The 20,027-nt window shown below is 38.2% G+C and overlaps 2 protein-coding genes across 2 annotated transcripts; one reads left to right on the forward strand and one right to left on the reverse strand.

The window, feature by feature from the left end:
* Window positions 1-12,381: 12,381 nt before the first annotated feature.
* On the forward strand, window positions 12,382-15,692 carry LOC130991644 (tubby-like F-box protein 6). Its single transcript, XM_057915968.1, has 5 exons — window positions 12,382-13,211; window positions 14,302-14,389; window positions 14,511-14,640; window positions 14,719-14,898; window positions 15,091-15,692. The coding sequence occupies exons 1-5, from the start codon at window positions 12,891-12,893 to the stop codon at window positions 15,560-15,562; spliced, it is 1,191 nt and encodes a 396-aa protein (XP_057771951.1). The 5' UTR covers window positions 12,382-12,890; the 3' UTR covers window positions 15,563-15,692.
* Window positions 15,693-16,554: 862 nt separating this feature from the next.
* On the reverse strand, window positions 16,555-19,461 carry LOC130991643 (inactive beta-amylase 9). Its single transcript, XM_057915967.1, has 3 exons — window positions 18,920-19,461; window positions 17,717-18,199; window positions 16,555-17,624 (listed from the first exon to the last, which is right to left on the reverse strand). Exons 1-3 carry the CDS (start codon window positions 19,178-19,180, stop codon window positions 16,737-16,739), a joined length of 1,632 nt encoding a protein of 543 aa, XP_057771950.1. The 5' UTR covers window positions 19,181-19,461; the 3' UTR covers window positions 16,555-16,736.
* Between the last annotated feature and the right edge of the window lie 566 nt (window positions 19,462-20,027).

Below are 20,027 nucleotides of genomic sequence, written 5' to 3' on the forward strand. Positions count from 1 at the left end.
TTCACATATTTGCCTCAATGGCGCAGCCCATTGACCCAAAAATCTGTTGGCCCATTTTTCGGAGGTATAGAATTTGCTCAAAAATCTATTGACCCATTTAATTAATAATAAATCCATAATTATTTATTTATTACCTGCTCCGTTCCATAACAAATGTCCTATTTTTCTTTTTGAGTTATCCCATAACAAGTGTCATATTTTTAAAATAATAAAGTGGACTAGACCACTTTTTATCCTTCAGTCATCTCCATTTTAATTCTATTTCTCTCACAAAATAAAAATGGGCGCCACCACTTTTTAATCATACCCACCTAAATTTCCTTGTCGAAATAAATTAATACACTTGTTATAGGATGGAAAGATTATTATTATTTAAGATGGCAATTATATTGAGTAAAACGGGAACTATGAATAGAATTACACTACGCGATTTTTTTTTTTTCAGAGGTATAGGATTTGCCCAAAACCAAAAGCAATCTTATGTTCGGGCCATTTGATCGGCCCACCTAGGCCCCAACCCATTGGGCCAATATAACAATATAATTTCATTAGTTCAAAAATTGGATTTAATAACTCTAATTTGAAATCCCCAATTTTATCTATATTAAGTAAAGCTTTAATGGGCCTCTCTAAATTTGTTTGCTAGCCGTTTAACTCTAATAACATGAGAATCATAAGATGATGGTAGGTTGTTGAAGGTGGTTCATGTTTGTTGAAGTCGATATAAATTTAGTTAAATATAATATTATGGATTCTATCATTTTGCAGTGAGCACCATATTGTATATATGTGGGTGTTGGGGGCTTGTATTATGTGAGTGGTGACAGCTACCTAACATGGTCGCCAAAGGCTAAAGAGATAAGAAAGAATCATTAGTTGCATCGAATGTGGGTCACATTATATTATGAACGTGTCATGTTTTAATCGACCACAATCACATAATGTTGCTTGTGACTTTTGTTTTCTATATTTTTTTGTATTTTTTTGGGCATCGTAGATGCTACACGACGTGGGAATATGCACGGTTGGTTTTAGTTATATACTGTATTTCCTTCGTCTAAATTTATTTTGCTTATTTTTTTTGACATAATTATTTACAAGGTGTAAGATAATAAGATAATAAGATAGGACATGTGTTCACATTTAACATGGCATAAAGTGGCTATTTAAAAAGAAAAAACATTAAATAAAGTGAAACAATAAAAAAATACTCCATCCGTTTCATTAGGCTTAGTCCATTTTTTTTACACGATTATTAAAGCGAGTATAATTAATGTAGTTAAAAATGTGTAAAGGTGTGGAGCCATATTGTTTGTAGCATAAAATCATTACTAAATATAGAAATATAACAAGATCAATGAGACAAAAAAAAAGTATAACTACAACAAATCACTAGTCATCAGGGGTGGAGCTAGAAAAACATAAGCCCTGTGCAAATTCTTAAATTTGGACCCTTTATCATAGTTGAAAAAATATATATATATATATTATAAAATATTTGATTAAATAAGTATATTATTTTTGAAACTATTAATGATTATCAATGAAAATTAAAAAAATAAAAGATATAAACATAATTAAATTTTTTAAAGAAATTAAATTGCTATTTTTATTTTAATTTTAAAAAGAGATGATGAAGGGGAGAATTTTTAGGAAACAAAAATATAGGGTTTATACTTTAATTAGAGCAGGTATGGTTTGATGACACTTGTAAAACTAATTTTACAAAAAAAGTGCTGACCTTCAAAGACACGATGGGCCTAAGCCCAGATTAAAAACGTAAAAAATTTAGCTAACTAATAATGCTAGAAGGGATCGAACTTAGGTTTGAATTATTAATAAAGAAGCCTTCACCGCTGGGCTATATTAACCAATTTAACTAACATATGGATTTTAATTATAATACAAAACTTCCTCTATTTTTCCGGGGCCTTGTGCAGTCGACCACCCCGCACGGGTCCAAAACCTAGTCACATGAAACTTGGTAGATATTATGTGTGTCATGTACTAATATTTAATGATGTAATTAGTCACTAATAGTTACACTTTTAAAAATTAGGACTAACATTTAATGGTGTAATCTTTTGACGTTGACTAAATATGAACGATCTTCACAAATGATGTGCAATTTATGGGTACTTTTCAATTTTGTATATATATAATCAATCTCACAATAAAGTTAGTGGGGTGCAATGAACCTGGATTTGATTAAAAATTTAGGCTTATGAAACATTGTTGATTGATGTATAGAGGAATAGTTCGATTTCAAAAAAAACAAAGAACAAGAAGAAAAGGTTTGGTGAACTTTGGTTGTTTAATGTAATTAGGTGTTAGTTGCCAACTTTTCTAATTGCAGCATTATTATTAGTATGATTTCTCTCACCATTTTATTGTTGAAAGTGGAGTTAGATGGGAGGGGGTTGATTCCAAATACCCAATTAAAAATAATGCCATACTACTATTTTCTATTGTGAAAGATTTTGCAGATTAAATTGTATCATAAATCATGATCGAGTATTTTTTTAATAACAAATTAAAATTCACTAACCACGTGTGTTTCTTATATATTATAGCATCCAAATTAATTAGATGTGATACAGTTGAGAGTCCCATAGTAATTACATATTTTCTAATTTTATAAATAATATTATGATTCATTGACCTTTACCTTAAAATTATAGTATATCTTGCGTTTTGCCCTAATCATTTTTGTTTTATCAGATTCTTATTAGCAGAGACGCAAAATGTTGAAAATCAGAAACTATTTAACGAATCAATGATATCAATCCAACTGTAACTCAATAAATAAATGCGACTTTTTCTTATGATATTTGATTTAGTAAACAGTCTTCTTGAATTATTTAACTAACGTATTTTTGGTCATTATCAATGAATCTTTTGGTCCTTATCAACAATACATAATAGGAATTTTTTTTTCTCAAAAAAAAAAAAACAATACATAATAGGAAATGCAATATATCAATTAATTGCAATAAAAAATCGAACTTAATGGAGTTAACTGGCCGTCTTGAACAGTGGAAATAAAATGTATTATTTTAGATTAATTACGAAAAATAACTAAAAAATTATTTGAATTATAAATTAATGTCAAGAGACTTTTAAAATATTTATAATAATAAAATCACATTTTAATTTTTTGAAGTAAAACTACGTTGTTACGTTGGTAAATCAATATTGTCTTAATGGTGAACTACGAACAAACTTTAATGAAAAAATTGAGAATAATTTTGAAAATAATACTTTCATAACAATAAAAATTAAAAATTATGCAAAAATTGTAAAGTCGTGTGAAAAATATTGTTTGTAGCCACCTAGAGGTGTGGATGGCACTAGATGTCATGAATATAAGTCATGTCTACACAACAATAATAATACTGCTAATAATTTTATGGATAAAGTTGCATGTGGTGGTCTTAAATTACCAGTCATGATGTTATAATGCAGTTGCTTTCTCTTATCATATGGGAACGAATTGGTGATTGGAGATATAAGGTTGGAGTTTGGTGAATGGAGAGATAAGGTAGTTCTTGGAGTGGATGGGGAACTAACTACTAACATCTAACATGACTTTGACCGACCAAAAAAAAAAAAAAAAAATCATATATTATCAAATTGACAGCTACCAACAATAAATCTACACCCCAAAAAAGCATTAAATTCAATCATACAAAGCTCATGGCAATATTAATATAATTTGGCGATAAAGTCTTCTTCTCCTATCTTGTAATATTGTCACATGACAAAAGAGTAGAAGAAAATTGTATGTTCAGTTATTACTAAATTCTCGAATGTTACGTATGTATTTATTTTAATTGAAATAGATGATTGGTAATCAATGTCACGATTATAATTAAGCTAATGAATCGTTTTCTAAAAAATATGTGACCGTGAATTTGAATTTGAAATCTTCGGTATCAACCATTATTAGTGAAAGATTACTATAATGCATTATAGTAGAGTTCTATCACATAATTAGTTTATCAAAATAGACCTCTAATTACGCACAACTCGCATTAATGAGGTTATTAACTTTTCGCAGTTTTCTCACTTTAAGTGGTATTGTATTCTCGTATGCGTGTAGCGTTACTCGTTGTATTGTTTAGTGTAGAAATCGCATATGCAGAGCGTTTCTCGCCTGCTTGCAGTGATATTTTCCCACTGTTTGAGTGGTGGTAAGATCTTATCTACGTGCGGGTTGCATAATTAATTATATTCAGATACCTTATGTAATTTAAAAAAAAAATCTCATATATTAAACCGTCTAATCGCAACATATATAATTTGGTTTTATTTAACGGTAAAATTGTTTGGCCATATTATGATCGGTCATAACTCATAATATGGTAAAAAATTATAAAATTCATGTATTTAATTTTTTATGTTTAAAATAAAAATAGAATTTAGTTAGTTTTATTTCTTTACATATTGTAGTTATTTTTCTTTTATTTTCTAATAAATAAAACTTGCTCGAAATCCAGCATCCATTTCAAATTATGTTCATTTTGTTTTGGGAAAATCAACAACTTTACCATTATACTATTCATTATGCTAATCGACATTAAAACAAATAGTATATGTATATACATGCATTTTAGATTATGTTGTAATTAATTTAAAAGTTTAGGCCAACTGGATATAGTACTGCAAAGCTAGGGAAATAAAAGAAAATAATTTAGAAATATGAATCAATTACGTGCTGGGCATAATAATTAATTAGATTATTAAAGTCATTATTATATATGTCTAGGCATTATTAAAGTAATAAAATTTATATTACTAGTACACCTCAAAGGTCGACAAATACACCACATTCGCCCTTTTTCTTATTTCCATGTCATCAAAGCATTATTATTTGAGTGAATAATTTATTGCGATAATATGAAAAGCATTCTTCAACACTTCAATAATCTCACAATTCACAAACATCACTAGATTTATCTTTCTTCTTTTTCTCATAGAAAGTGATTTCATATTTGATTGAAAATAAATTCATGATTTTGCTAATGTAACTAAAGGGTAAAAGTAAGTCAAAGCATTAAACTAATCGACCAAATTAAATTATGGTTGATTTGATGAGCATAACAAAAGAGAGATATGATCTAGATTGCACAGGTGCGAGGGGCGGGTGCGGGAGCGATACGATTCGGGCGCGGGGATACGGATTTTTAAAAATTATAGGGTGCGATTCGTGAAGGATACGTCTATTATATTTATATATTTTATTATATATAACCAATCAAATACCATATATATTTATATATTTTATTATATATAACCAATCAAATACCAATTATTATGCATCATCCTTAAAATAATTAAATCAAACTATTTATATAATCTAATTAATGTATTTCATTAACAAGCCTTTCTTAACTAAAAATGGAGCCAACCTTTAAATATAAGGTAGCCCAAATTTAATTTAAAACCGGGCCTAGCTTTAAACAAAAGCAGCCCCATGTACTCAATTTAAAATCGGCCCAGCTAAACAACCAATAGGCCCAGCCCCTTCTCCTTCTTCACCAAAATCGGCCCAGCTAAACCCAACCCTAACAGTAAAACACTTTCCCCTTCTCCTTCTTCACCAAAATCATTCCCTCTCCCTCTCTCTGCTACCCGCAACATCCGCCCCAGCCTCCCTCTCCGAACTCCGGCCACCTCTCCCTCGGTTCTGTGACTCAACCCGACGGTACCCCGTGCGCCGCCTCCTTCCTCGGCTGCGGCGAAGATGCCGCCGCCTCCCTCTCCTCACGATACCCACCCCACTGTTCCTGCTTCTCTCCCACTTTTTCGCACCCCCGACGATTTCAGCAGCGACAAGTCGCCGCTCCGCCTTCCTCCTTGGCGACGGCGAGGCGCCATAGCCACCGGCCACCACCGCCATGTCTGCTGTGTGAAGATTCGCGAATCCGATTCGCGAATCCAATTTTTTTTTTTTTGATTTTTGGGGGGATTCGCCAGGTGGCGAATCCCGTGCGAATCCCACGCGAATCGCGCCCGCACCCGCCCCCCGCGCGAATCGGATACTGCACGGCGTTGATTTCCGGCGAATCCGTGCATTATAGGATATGATAGATACAAACTGAATGCTTTTTTTTTTTTTTTTTGATCAGTAAAAATTCATTAATAAACGTGGATGGTACGAGGAGTACCTAAAACATCATACAAATGGTGAGTACTCGTTAGAGCACCACATAGAAAAAGAAACATTAGACTCAACAATATGGAAAATTTTGTTCCAACTCCACAGCCTTCCCTTGATATCTTTAACCGCATTGGACACCTCCCAATTCTTATTCTCGAACCTACTCTCATTTCTATATTTCCAAATCAACCAAACAGTCCCAATCCAAAGCGCTGTAAGAAAATTCTTGTTTCTCTTACCTTTCCTTCCTCCGATGAAAGACTTGAAGTGATGTTCGACTGTTTGTGGTTTTGCCGTGTCAATTCCGATCCATTGATTGATTTGATCCCAAACGCGGTCGACTTTCGTGCAATGTATTAGAGAATGGTGAACTGTTTCCGCCCTCCAAATACATGAATTGCACCATTTTTCTTCTACTGGTATCGGTACATTTCGTTTGAGAAGGTTTTCACAGGTTGGCAACCTGTTACAGATGCTTCTCCAAGCTGTGACTCTGGCTTTGTGGGGGGCCTGTGCCGTCCACAGTTGGGAGTTAGCTTCAATGTATCTTCCGGAATGTTCACCTTCCGCCTTAGCGCACTCTTCATATGCTGCTTTAGTCGAGAAGATTTCCCCCGTCACACTCTTCCATTTCCAGCCGTCCTTAAGGTTTGGGCGAGGAGAAATGACCCCAATGACTCCCCTCAAATGTGCCTCCATCTCCTTCTCCCTCTCTCTCAACTCCCTTCTCCATTTGAATTCCCACCCCCACCTTTCCTCCGTCCATTTCCCTGCCTCCTCGACTTTACCGTCTTTACAAAGACTAAGATTAAAAAGCCTAGGGAAGAGGATCTTGAGAGGATTGTCTCCCACCCACGTCTCCCCCCAAAAACCGATCTCTCTACCATTCCCCACAAATCTTTGAATATTGCCCCTAAACCACTTGGCTTCCTCACCTCCCGCACGCCCCACAATTTTTGACCACCAACCCTTCATCCCACCCCTTTTCTCGACCTTCCACACTCCCCCTTCCCCCCTGGACATTTCCCCATACAAGGATTTAATCACTCTCACCCATAACGCCCCTCCCTCAATCAAGTATCTCCAAATCCATTTAAACACCAGAACCTTGTTAAACCATTCAATGTTACGAAAACCCAAACCCCCTTTAGACTTTTCAACACACAAGTCTTTCCATTTGAACCAAGCAATAGACCTCGACATGTCACATCCCCCCCACAAGAATTTTCCAAAAACTGAGTTAAGATCGTGGATTACCGATTTAGGAATGAAGGAAAAAGAGAGTTGGAACACTGGTATTGCTTGAAGAACGGACTTCACAAGCACGATGCGTCCCGCCAAAGATAGAGATTTCTTGTTCCACCCTCTGATTTTCCTCTTAACTTTTTCCACCACGCCACTCCAGTCGACACTGCTCTTCATTCTTCCCCCGACTTTGATGCCGAGATAATTGAAAGGAAAAGATCCCTCCTTACAGTTAAGAATACCTGCCCATCTTCTTAAACACTCGTTTTGAACACCAGCGGCCATCAAGCTACTCTTGTCAAAGTTTATCTTTAGCCCTGAAAGAAATTGGAAAAGTAGGAGGATCCTTTTGATAAAGGTGACATTTCCCTCGCACGCCTCCAGCACAAAGATTGTGTCATCTGCATATTGTAGATGTGAGACCTGTATTTTATCCATCCCCACCACAGCCGGACTCAGAAGCTTGAAATCTGTAGCTCTCTCTATCAGGGCATTTAACCCTTCGGCAATGATTAAAAAGAGGAAAGGTGACATCGGGTCCCCCTGCCTAAGACCCCTTTCCATGTTGAAGTCTCCGGTGGATGATCCATTCACCAGCACGCTACCTGACGCCGATTCAAGGCATCCCTTTATCCATTTCCGCCACTTCTGATCGAAATTCAAAAGACCGAATAATGCATCGAGGAAATCCCATTGGACGGAGTCGTAAGCTTTTGCGAAGTCAATCTTAAAGAATAAACGACCGATTTTCTTTTTCTTTGCTTCCGCAATTGCTTCATTAAGGATAACAACCCCATCAAGAATGAATCGACCTTTGATAAAAGCACACTGTTTGTCCGAAATAATAGACCCCACCACCATTTGCATCCTCCCTGCGAGAATTTTTGCAATGATTTTGTATAAGCTATTGATCAGAGAGATCGGTCGAAACTCATCCAGATTCTCTACCCCTTCTTTCTTCGGTATGAGCACAATGAACGAGGTGTTGCTTCCCTTAGGAATACTCCCGTTCTCATAAAACTCTTTCAGGACTTGGAGCAGATCTTCCTTGACCGTTGACCATGCATTCTTCCAGAAGCAAAACGTGAACCCATCTGGACCCGGGCTCTTATCTCCACCACAGTTCCATACCGCCTCCTTAATCTCGTTCATCTCGAACTCCCTACTCAACCAAATACGCTCCTCATCAGTGAGCTTTTTCTTAAGGAAGTCGTTGGGTATGTTTGGCAGATAACGTTGCCTTTTTTTGAAAAACTCTTTAAAGTGTTCCCTAACTTTGGATTTTACCTCCCCTGGATTAGACACCCATTGGTTTCCGAAATATAAACCCACGATTTCATTCTTTTTTCTTCTCCCCCTAATCGCTCGATGATAGAAACCCGTATTTAGATCACCGCTTTTGAGCCAACGGACCTTGGTTTGTTGTTGCAGAACCCTTTGTTTGTCTTTCAACTGAAGAAAAAGATTCGCTTGAATCTCATTTCTTCGTATAATTTCAGAGTCTACTATCCCCTGTTCTTCATCTTTCTGATCCAAACTTTGCAGTTCTGACTTGAGTTTCTGGATCCTCTCATCAATATTCCCGAAAGTGGATTTATTCCAATCCTTCAATTTCATTTTCAGTTTCTTGAGTTTTTCACTAACGACGAAACACCTCCATCCTGTCACTCCGTCCGCTGTCCACACTTTCCTAACCTGTTGTTCAAACTCCGGGTGAGTCGCCCACACATTGAGGAAACGAAAAGGCCTTGGTCCCCAGTCTTCAGCTTTTGACAACATGACAATCGGGCAATGATCCGAAATAGTGCGCTGAAGACCTCGTCCCATCGACTCCTCCCATTGTCGCAGCCACAAATCATTAACCAAAAACCTGTCCAATTTACTTTTACACATTCCGTTCGGCTTGTACCAAGTAAATTTGCGTCCTTGGGATCTGATTTCTGTTAGGCCGCTTTCAAGAATGAAACTTTCGAAATTTCTTGCATCTGCTACACCAAAAGAGTCCTCACTGCCGACTCTTTCTTCCCGCTTCCGTACCGCATTAAAATCCCCCATAACGCAAACTCCGCAATCATCATTTTGTTGCACAATATTTTTGAGAACATCCCAAAGTCTAGATTTTTCCTCCGTACTTGCTGGTGCATAAACATTAATGATGCAACACTGAAAATCACCTTGAACCCATTTTCCATTCACCACCACAGCTCCGTTGACATCCCATTTGCTAGAAGCTTGGAAGACATCATTATTCCACGCACTCACTAAACCCCCTGATCTCCCTTCAGAATTACGAACCGCAAGATCAAACTTCTCTAAACCCCACCAATTGTTACAGATCGAATGATTAAACTCAACCATTTTTGTTTCTTGGAGGCAACAAAAATCAATCTTTTGCATCTTGACAATCTCACTAACATCTTTCTGTTTCCCTAAACTCCCAAGGCCCCGAATATTATAGGACAAAAAATTCATAAACACTTACAAGATTGACTCCCAGCTTCTGTCCTCACGTTTTGTTCTTCATGTCCCTCAATTTGTGCTTCCATCTGCTGATCCGATAGTTGACTTGAGAGCCCCAATTGTTTTCCTAATTTCCAGATTTCCACACTTTCGGCTTCCAAACCAGAAATGAAATTTTTCCATCCATAATTTTGTTCCTCTTTTTCTCGCCTCTTCTTCGATTTCTTACTTTGATTCTTTTTGTTTTTGCCAAGAATTCTACCATCAATCTCCTTTTCATGAGTTTCCTGAAGAGAGCTCATTCCCCCGTCGCCTTGTGACTGCTGTGAAGATGCGTCCCTGTCTTTGTCCTCGTCAATTCCAGAATCGACGGGAAAAATATTTTCAGCCGCAACAATACTTGTTGATCTCTCTCTCTCCTGTCGTTTCTCCAATCTTTCTTCCCTCCCCTTTTCCACTTCTTCCTCATAAAGTTCTGCGTGTATACTGTTTGATAAAGGCGTAGGCTCCACCATTATGCAAGGCTGAAGAGAATGTTGGATTGAAAAGTCATATTTTTCCCTTGGGCCGATTTCTTGAGTAGATAGGCCTACAACTTCTTTACTTAGCTGCTTTGGTTCATTTGTGCTCGACATGGGCCTCCTAATTATCGGCCCATCTTGATTTTCTCTTGCTTTATCTCCCAGAATGTCCTTATTCGAATTTGTGACAAAAAAGTCACCCTGCGCCGACTCTTTTTCGAAAGTTAACATGGCCTCAGTTCTACCCCTCTCACGCGTAGCGTGATACGCGGAGATTTTTTCTTGGGATACTGAAACGCCGTCATCGTAATAAATTCCTTCATCCTCGATAATTGCGTCTGCAGGTCCTGTTGATTCCTCCTCCCAAGACTCGTCGGAATCCGATTCCGTCCTCTCCTCGTCCGCCTGAGTTCCGTCGCAGGGATTGAATGAATGTCGAACCTCCTCGACTCGGATTTTGAAACATATCCCGTCGATGAAGCAATCTACAATTCTGTCACAAGAATGGAAGCCCGTAGCAACCTGTATTAATGCCTCGTCGATCTTCTCTTTAGTCTCCGTTCCTTCGTAAATTTTAAGCACCGCACCAAAGCTAGCGCTTGCAGCTTTGAAAAAGCGAGGATTCCATGCATGCAACGGCACGCCTACCCATTTGGTCCATACCGATCTTTGATGCGAAACATCCCCGATCTTCCATTTCCTACTCCACTCGAACCAAAACCGGAGCCATTCGTCCATCTCTTTAAGGGTTTCTTCAGTTGAGTTCCCGCAAGTACTCTGTATGAGGACTAGATTCCCTCCCAAATTCGACACTTTCAGTTTCCCCGAGCATTCTCCAGTGATCTCGTCTTTGATCTCGTCCCACCGATACTCCTTTTTCAGGGAACCCGTAATTGCTCCTTGAAGCCAAGATTTCTCCTCCTCGGATGGGTAAAAATGGATCACTTCATTCGGTCTTGTTTCCTTTCCTACGTTCCCCGTAAGTATGTCTTTGAAGGAGACTCCATGTTTCCTATCCGCTCCCTCCAAACGATGGCCTTTCTCCTGTCTTCTATCACCCAAAGTTTCAAGCTTCGAACCTTCCCGCTTCTCAGCCCTCCGTTGTCTCTCGAACCTTGGTTTGTATACCCTTATTTTATAGCTACCAATCCATAAAGTATTCAGATCGGCAAGCAGTTTGTCGGGATTACCCACCCCCGCGAACCTTACAAAGCCGAATGCTTTCCCACGCATGTCCTTCTTTTTTGGACATACAACTTCGATGGGTTCCAACACCGTGCCAAACTTTCTTCTCAAGAAATCCGGGCTACATCCATCCGGCAGGTTGTTAACGAAGAAAGTGGTGAATGCCTTGTCTCTCCCATTCCGATCCATGTACTTCGGTTGTCTGTCATCTTTTCCACCTTCTCCATTGAAGGTTGTCCTTGAGCGTGGTGTTAGGATTCTAGGTTTTTGGTATCTTTGGTGCCTTACCGGATTGCTCTCGGAAAAGGGTTGACGTACCTCTCGTTTCCTTACCTCCCTCCAAACGCCCTCCATATCGTGATACAAACTGAATGCTAACCTAAAATAAACTTACAAAATTTTCAAATGTTATTTATTCAATATCTCCGAGCAAAAATTTGTGTGTAATTAAATATATGGTGCATCCATCATAATTAAATTCATCAATCATTAATTCAAGTTTATTAATTTTTAATGAATTTTTATTTCCACTTAAATATTTATAATTAAAATTCGATTAAAATAGATACACAAACTCACAAAGTATATCAAAGTGTTCCTCTATATTTTGATATCTTATTATATACTACCCTTTCATCACAACAACTTTTTATTGCCAATTTTTATTTTAAATAACAACAACACCAACTTAATTTTTTACATTTTTTTTTAACTCTTCTTATTTCCAACGTATACCAACTACTTAGGTTGGGTTTTAATATTTATTTAGACGTTAAATTATTGTTTCTTTGAAAGTAAAATGTCAGTTTTATAATATCATTAGGTAAAGATTTGCTGTAACAGAGAATTGAATTATCAGGAAAAAAGTGGAGTTTTTTTTTTTTTTGGTAATATTAAAATCACAAATTCGAGTAATGCTATATTTATTGATTTAATTTACTCTAAAATCGTAATCTTTCATTTTCGTTACAGAATACAGACAATATATCTCGAATTCTCCACCTTTATTCTCGGAAAAAAAAAAAACCCTTGTTTTATCTCCCGTTCCTCATCTTGTTTGTACATTCTGCTTCGATTTCTCAGCCGCCAAGAAATCCCTCATTTGAGCCGTTTTCCTCTTGAATTTGGTGTGTTAGTCGCGTTTTCGGTGAATTTAATCATCGCCAATAATGTACGTGTAGCTTCGGTATCAAGTTTGAGTATTACAATTATGAGTGATAAGTAGTCTTTGTTTGTATGTTTTTGTGCGTGAGGGGAATTCCTTTTGGGGTCGAATTGCAATTTGGAAGAAAATTTAGAGGTGTTTGGGCGGTGCAATGATGAAGCTGGGATTGAAATCACGGTCGCGGAGGGTGGTGCAGGACAGCTCAATGGCGGTGGAGAAATCGAAGATTTTCACGGGCAAAAATAAGAGCGATTCGGACGAAAGCTGCAGTTATTTCTGCTGGGCAAGTTTGCCGCCGGAGTTACTGAGGGAAGTATTGATGAAATTGGAGGAATCGGAGTCCAAGTGGCCGGCGAGGAAACACGTAGTGGCGTGTGCGGGTGTGTGTAAGAGCTGGAGAGAAGTGATGAAGGATGTGGTGAAGACTCCAGAAGCTTCTGGAAAGATAACGTTTCCTATATCTGTGAAGCAGGTATGGTTCGTCTAAGATTTCTTTTCAATTTTTCTTCTCTTAAATCGTGGTTAAATTTCGATATTTTGCTGAGTTTCGTGTTTTTGGTTGTGTGTTGTTGAGTTAATTATGCTAATTTCCTGTTGCATTTATCACAATTTTCCGTATATATTATAGAAACGCATCATGAATTTGGGAGTAAATGTTGTGGTGGGATAAGAAAAACCGATTTGGAGTAGAAAATTCGGACTTGTTTATAACAAAATTTTTGTCTGCGAATATTTGATATGTGTTTTGGGGATTGTGATGCGGAGATTTGATGGTGTTTTGAATGGTTGGGGATTTATCCATGGAGCTTTTTGAGCCTGTCTCTGTAACAAGGGTTTTATTTTTTGTTCATCAACTTAGAGTGTTGACATTTCCTGGTAAATTCGATGGAGATGAGAAGTATGGAAACGGAGGTTTCAAGCCCGCGGTATAGCTAGATAAACGATTGACATTGTTTCTCAGCTTGGTCATAAGGCTAGTGTGGTTTAGTGATTCGTATTCAGTTGAATGCAGAATTAATGGTTTGTGTTCATGGTTTGATTAAAGGTTTTCTTTAGCAAGTATAGGCCTATACAAGAAAGATGCATGTTATACATGCTTTTGTGAAAATTCAGTGTTTTGCGATAACATTTGGCTCTTCTTGATGCCGTTACTTTTTAACTCAAGAGCTTGGACTTCCTCTTGCGTTTTATGAAGCTTTCCAGATCCAGATCCAGAAAATTTGGATGCAAAGCATGATATAGTATATTTAGTTCCTGAATACTGATATGGCTTGTGGGAAATCGATTGATCAGTAGCAATTACTTGTTGTGCATGATTTGTTCTCTGAAGATAAATGACCGTTGCTCGTTAACAATTGTAGGCTCTTAGTTTTATTGCTTCAGTAGTTCTATTTCAAAATACTTCAAAAGGAGAATATGCCGAAAGTTGATTGGCATTCTTGACTTTGCATTCAAGAATTCTCATATGTTGAATGGATACTTAAACAGCTGAGCTTTTGAATGGAACTTTTAGTATCGTTGTATGTTTCAATCTCCTCTAAGAAATCTTCGTGTTTGTGCAGCCTGGCCCAAGAGAATCTCTTATGCAGTGCTTTATAAAAAGGAACCGATCGAATCAAACATATTATCTTTTTCTGAGCTTAAGTCAAGGTGCATTGTATTATCTTAGCTGCTTTACTCTTCTTGATTTATGTTAGCATTTACCGTGGCACCTTTTGTAGACATTTCCTTATATTTATATTTAACATCCTCCATTTGTTATCAATGGCAGCACTTGCCGATGATGGAAAGTTTCTTCTTGCTGCTCGTAAATGTAGGCGGCCGACATGTACAGATTACATGATCTCTCTACACGCAGATGATACTTCGAAGGGAAGTGAAACTTATGTGGGGAAACTAAGGTGAATGTCTAGTTCCACTGCTAATAATTTTGACAAATGTGGTAACAAAAAGAGGCTGAAATCTCGTTATCTCTTTAGATCGAATTTCCTAGGAACGAAGTTCGTCGTGTTTGATGCTCTTCCTCCCCATTCTGGAGCCAAGATGGCAAAAAGCTGGTCCACCCGCATGGTCGGCTCAAAACAAATTTCGCCTAAGCTTCCCGCTGGCAACTATACCGTAGCTCACGTCTCGTACGAGCTGAATGTGTTGGGAGCCAGGTAAAATTAAATTCTCGCAATTACTTAGATTTTATGCTTTTTACATCCCGGCAAGTCTTGTGTAAGACACAGTCTGATGGATAAAGACCCGTACGGTTTCTATCCGGATCTTAACCCGTCAAACTGTCTTATAGAAGCTTTTGTGTTTTACCATAATTAGTTGAATCCATCAATACTTAATGTCATGTGCAGAGGTCCAAGAAGAATGCATTGTGTTATCGATGCAATCCCCGTTTCCGCTATTAATCCCGGAGGCGTTGCTCCGACGCAGACATATTTCCCTCTAACCGGCATCGACTCCTCTCCGGCTCTCCCGTTCTTCCGCCTAAAATCGAACTCTCTCGACAAATCCTTGTCCGGCCCGTTGAGCAACCATGCTGACGGCTCTCTCGTCTTAAGAAACAAGTCGCCCCGATGGCACGAGCAGCTCCAGTGCTGGTGCTTGAACTTCCACGGCCGTGTCACCGTCGCATCAGTCAAGAATTTCCAGCTGGTTGCTTCCCCGGAGAATGGCGTGGCCGGGCCAGAACACGAGAAGGTCATCCTTCAGTTCGGGAAGGTGGGGAAAGACGTCTTTACGATGGACTATCGCTACCCGCTCTCAGCCTTCCAGGCATTCGCCATCTGCCTCAGCAGCTTCGACACGAAAATTGCATGTGAGTAAAACTAGTTGGTTAAGAATGATGCTCAGATCAAAATGTAGTACTTATTTTTTAATCACTTTGTTCGTCCAATATTATGTAATGTAAAAATTATTGTTTTTGTATGTTAAATTAATCCTTTTCGGTAAGAAATTTGCAAGAATGGTGTGAAGCTGTAAGAGTTGGAAGAGGAAAAATGGTTGAGAAATAATTGCGCAAGTTGAGGAACAACTGTTGTTTAGTAGTGAAATTAATTTAGAAATTGTTTTCGTGTTGGATAAAGGATGTAACTGGCTTGTCTTATTTGGTTGTAGCTATGATAAAGTAACCATTTTCTATTTGTGTGTGAGTAATCAATCATAGTAAGCAAATGATAGATTTTTTTTTGGGCTAAGCAAATGATAGATTAAAAAAGACAAAGTTGGTATATTTCATACAAATGCCAAACAAATCTGAAGAATTGTATAATAGCATGCTAAATTTTTATATGAAGTAAAACAAGTGTGGAATAAATATATTAAACAAAAACAAATAAAATATAAAAATATGGTCTTCACTCAAGTGATAAGTATATACCTTATAATATTCCTATATTTAGAAGAATAAAAAACAAACACACCATAAATATAATAAAATTGTAAAATACATATATTTATAATGATAAAACATATGCTACGTATATCTCTCTACTAAAAGCACCATTTATGAGCACACTCACGTTAGTCCACGTTAGCATTTTTTAAATTTAATTTCATATATTCACTAATTCTAATACATATAGCATTATTTTTTTTTATCTTTTATTTATTATTTAAAAAAAATCATGACAGTCTCTTACTTAAGACCTTGGGTTATACACATTAATCACGCTATCACTAAAACAACGTATGCACACACAAGTCATACATTGTTAATTCAAAAAAAAAAGTGTCATACATTGTATGATCAATTTATATTACTAGTATTTTACATTTTGAGATTCTATACTACATTAACGATAGATACAAATGTGATGTGAGCCAAACATAGTTTCATTTTATCAAGAGTTTCACAATATATCGTTTCTACTTTCTGCACAACATACATAACCACAGTCTCAGCAGTTACAAGATTACACATTTTCGCAGCTTCACTCCAAAAAGCCAAAACACATTTGGACCAAACTGATCATATTTACATAGCCAGCAATTGCCACACTCACGCCGTCTGCATCTGCTTATTCATACCAGAGAGCGACTCCGCAGTCTCGTCGTCTTCTTCCACGGGCAGATCGTCGAGAGATCGAGCCGGCTCGTTCAGGCCGCAGACGAACTTCGTGAAACGAGGGAAGTGCTCGGGGGAGAAGAAATCCGCTCCCATCCTCTGATACGTGAACAAGCTCGCCACCGCGTTCTCGCCCGTCAAGTTCTTGCTTATCTGCTCGAAGCTCCTCGGGGCGCCACACACCAGCGCGTTCTGCCCCAACACGGCCGTCTCGTGCTTCCTGCAAGCAGCCTGCATCGCTGCGAGTAGGGACTCGGGGCTCGACCGGGATTCGTTAGGCTGGCTCTCGTCCGATAGGTCGAAGCCGGGTAGTATCACCTGGCATGAGTTCCTCGAGAACATCTCGGCCACGGCATCGTACCCGTCTCTACCGGCCGTGTTGTAGAATCCCGCTGTCAGCTCCGAAGGGTGCGACCGCAGTTTGCTCCACGGGTGCATCAGAGGGATCTTGCCAGACAACGTGATCGGATCGTCCTTGAAGGTCGAGGCAGCCAGGGCGAGAATGCGATCCCCGTGTGACAACAGTTGGTTTGAATACCAAGAGAGGAAGAAATCGCCGTATTGATTCTCCCAAGCCCCGCCGTTGTCCGCGAAGAAGCCTCCCACCTCCGGAGACTCGTTGTATCCAGGGGCGTCATGGGGGCCGCCGAATCCCCACAGAGGGTTCCCGTGTGCCTCCGCGTGATGCTTCAGGAGGCTGAGCATATTCACGTCGTAGCACTGGAACTCCCCGGCCCCAACAAGACTACTCGTGCCCATTGCTCGTTGGTGGTGGGAAGGATACCGCAGCTCGCCATCCGGCCCAAGACCAATCGTCAAGCCCTGAAAAGAAACTCAGACATATCAGCAACCAACTAAGGCAATCCTCCTATGTTTTATCAGTATATCCTATCACTCAGAGTAAATCGCCCTACCGTGATTGTGGAGCCCATGAAAGGCGAAAACGAGGCTTTGAAGCTCTCGAGAAACGCCTTGTACACTTGGAGTGGAGTCTTTCCATCTAAAACAGGAAGATCATCCACACCTAATGATAAACAATCTTTATACTGCTGCCCCGATTTATCCGTGAAGTAAATGCTCGGGTCCGATTCACCAATCCGCGACACCCATGCCGGTAGAGGCAGCTTGGCATCTCCGGAGGCGTGGAAGCAAAGAGACACATGAAGCTCGAGATCCAAACTTTTCACCACTTCGACTATGGCCAGGTAGCTCGACCAATCATACTTCCCCATTGCTTCGTTTTCAGCTACTCCCCACCACACCGGGAGCTCTACACCGTCAACCCCTAACAACTTGAGAGCCTTCAGCCCTGCAGCAATGGCTCGAGCATGGTTTATCGAGTTGCAGCTGGAGACGGTGTCGAGTGGCAAACCGACATACAGCTTTGTGCCATCGATCTGCAAGCCAATTTAAGATGCAAACTTAGTTCACTTGTTTGTCTCTGCTTCCATTTACACAAACAACAACACTTTGCTGAATCAACCAACAGTAGAAGCAATGCGATGTAGGAATGCAGGTAAGCAAATGGATATTGAATTCAGTTGATTACAAATTTTCAAGATATGGATATCATTAGATGCAGCAGATTCATAAACTCTGCTAATCCAATACTAAATTGCTAAGCATTAACTCAAACGAAGAAGCATAAGAAAACCAAAATGCCTCACAATTCAAGATAATCATATACAAGAAGCAAGCACGGCAAATTCAAGAAAATAAATGTAATAAATATAGCAAGTTGATTTGCTTCAATTTCTTCCTCCCTACTGAAATTCAAGGCCACCATTTTAAAGAAAGAGACATTTTTTAATAAAGGGTTAATTGCTAGAAAAATCATCGCAATAATAACATCACTTTTCATTTGTAGCAAAATAGACACGTTCACACCTCACTACATTTGTAGAAGTTAATGAACTTTTTAGCTAAGGCAAGTTCCAGAATCAATTGATTAACAACAATTATTACAAAAAAAAAATCTAACTTGTAGTAAATTATGTTATAATATACCCATTATCTTTCAAGCTCCTATAACATAACAGACAGTTGATGGATTACAATCAAGAAAACCTCAACAATAACATGCAAAATCAACAAACTGAGAAGAAACAAGGACTCACGGTTGTGTTTGTTGTAATATTTGAAGCTTTCTTCTCATAAACAAGAGGTTGGTTTTGAGCAGAAGAAGATGCCCTAAGACTAAGAACTTGAGATCTCGAAGGCCACAAAAATCTTCTGCTCTGAACAATATTGCATCCCTTTGAAAAATTATTCTTAAAACTCAACATGTTAACATTCAAATTCCTTCTAAGATTACACAACCCAACCGTATCAATCCTCCCAAGATTGAGCTGTGAGCTCCCAATCACAGACACCTCCATACTTGCAAAAAATCCGAAAAATTGAGAGAGGATATTTGTTTTGGACCCAACAACAAAATTGGGAATTTTATGCAAAAGTGCAAGATGACAGGATTTCTAAGGGGATTTGATCCAAGAAAATGGATGAAATCCCACAAAGGTTGAATTTTTCTTTGATGGGTTTCGATGGGAATGGAGAATTTTGAGAAATGGGAGGGGAAAAAAAATGTGAGGAATTAATGGGGGAAATGGATAGAGATATATAGGAATAAATTGGAAATGAAATGTTTGTATGGCTTTAAAGAGCAAAGATGGACCCCATTTTTTGAAGAGAGAGAGGAAAAGGGAGGTGCCCCACGTCCGACACGTGTCATGGTTGAAGTGAAACCAACGGCAGCCGCATAATAATGCTGAGCTTATTTTGTGCCTTACCTTTTCTTTTTCTTTTTTATTGTGATTTTTGGAGTTTGATTAATACGACAACGTTTGATGTTTGTTGAAGAGGAAATAATTTACATGTTTGAATAGACAATAGGAATTGTTGAAGAGGAATTTAGATGTTTAAAATAGACAATAAGAAGTAAAAGGCACACATAGCTTATTAAATGCTATGATAAAATGAAATAAAGTACTACTAAAGTAACATACTGCAGCCTTCCAATATATAATTTGATGCAATTATTTTAGCCAAAGTAGTCCAACTTTTAAAATAAATTATCACAATTGGCATTAAAACCCATGAAGTTGTAATATAAAATTAAGGGTATTGATCTCAATTATAAAGGAGTGTAAATGTGTAATAATAGAACCCTTGCTTTAAAAAAAATTGATAATAATTTTACATTTTTCCTATAATAGTTTGAACCCC

The sequence above is a fragment of the Salvia miltiorrhiza genome, chromosome 7 (assembly GCF_028751815.1).
Source record: "Salvia miltiorrhiza cultivar Shanhuang (shh) chromosome 7, IMPLAD_Smil_shh, whole genome shotgun sequence".
Lineage (NCBI taxonomy): Eukaryota > Viridiplantae > Streptophyta > Magnoliopsida > Lamiales > Lamiaceae > Salvia > Salvia miltiorrhiza.

Bases quoted from the DNA above. Each gene is read 5' to 3' on its own strand.
- LOC130991644 (XM_057915968.1), top strand. From the start codon at position 12,891: ATGATGAAGCTGGGATTGAAATCACGGTCGCGGAGGGTGGTGCAGGAC. The intron at 14,390-14,510 runs GTGCATTGTATT...TATCAATGGCAG, and splicing joins TTTTCTGAGCTTAAGTCAAG to CACTTGCCGATGATGGAAAG. The intron at 14,641-14,718 runs GTGAATGTCTAG...TTATCTCTTTAG, and splicing joins ACTTATGTGGGGAAACTAAG to ATCGAATTTCCTAGGAACGA.
- LOC130991643 (XM_057915967.1), bottom strand. From the start codon at position 19,180: ATGGAGGTGTCTGTGATTGGGAGCTCACAGCTCAATCTTGGGAGGATT. The intron at 18,200-18,919 runs GTGAGTCCTTGT...ATTGGCTTGCAG, and splicing joins ATATTACAACAAACACAACC to ATCGATGGCACAAAGCTGTA. The intron at 17,625-17,716 runs GTAGGGCGATTT...GTTTCTTTTCAG, and splicing joins TCATGGGCTCCACAATCACG to GGCTTGACGATTGGTCTTGG.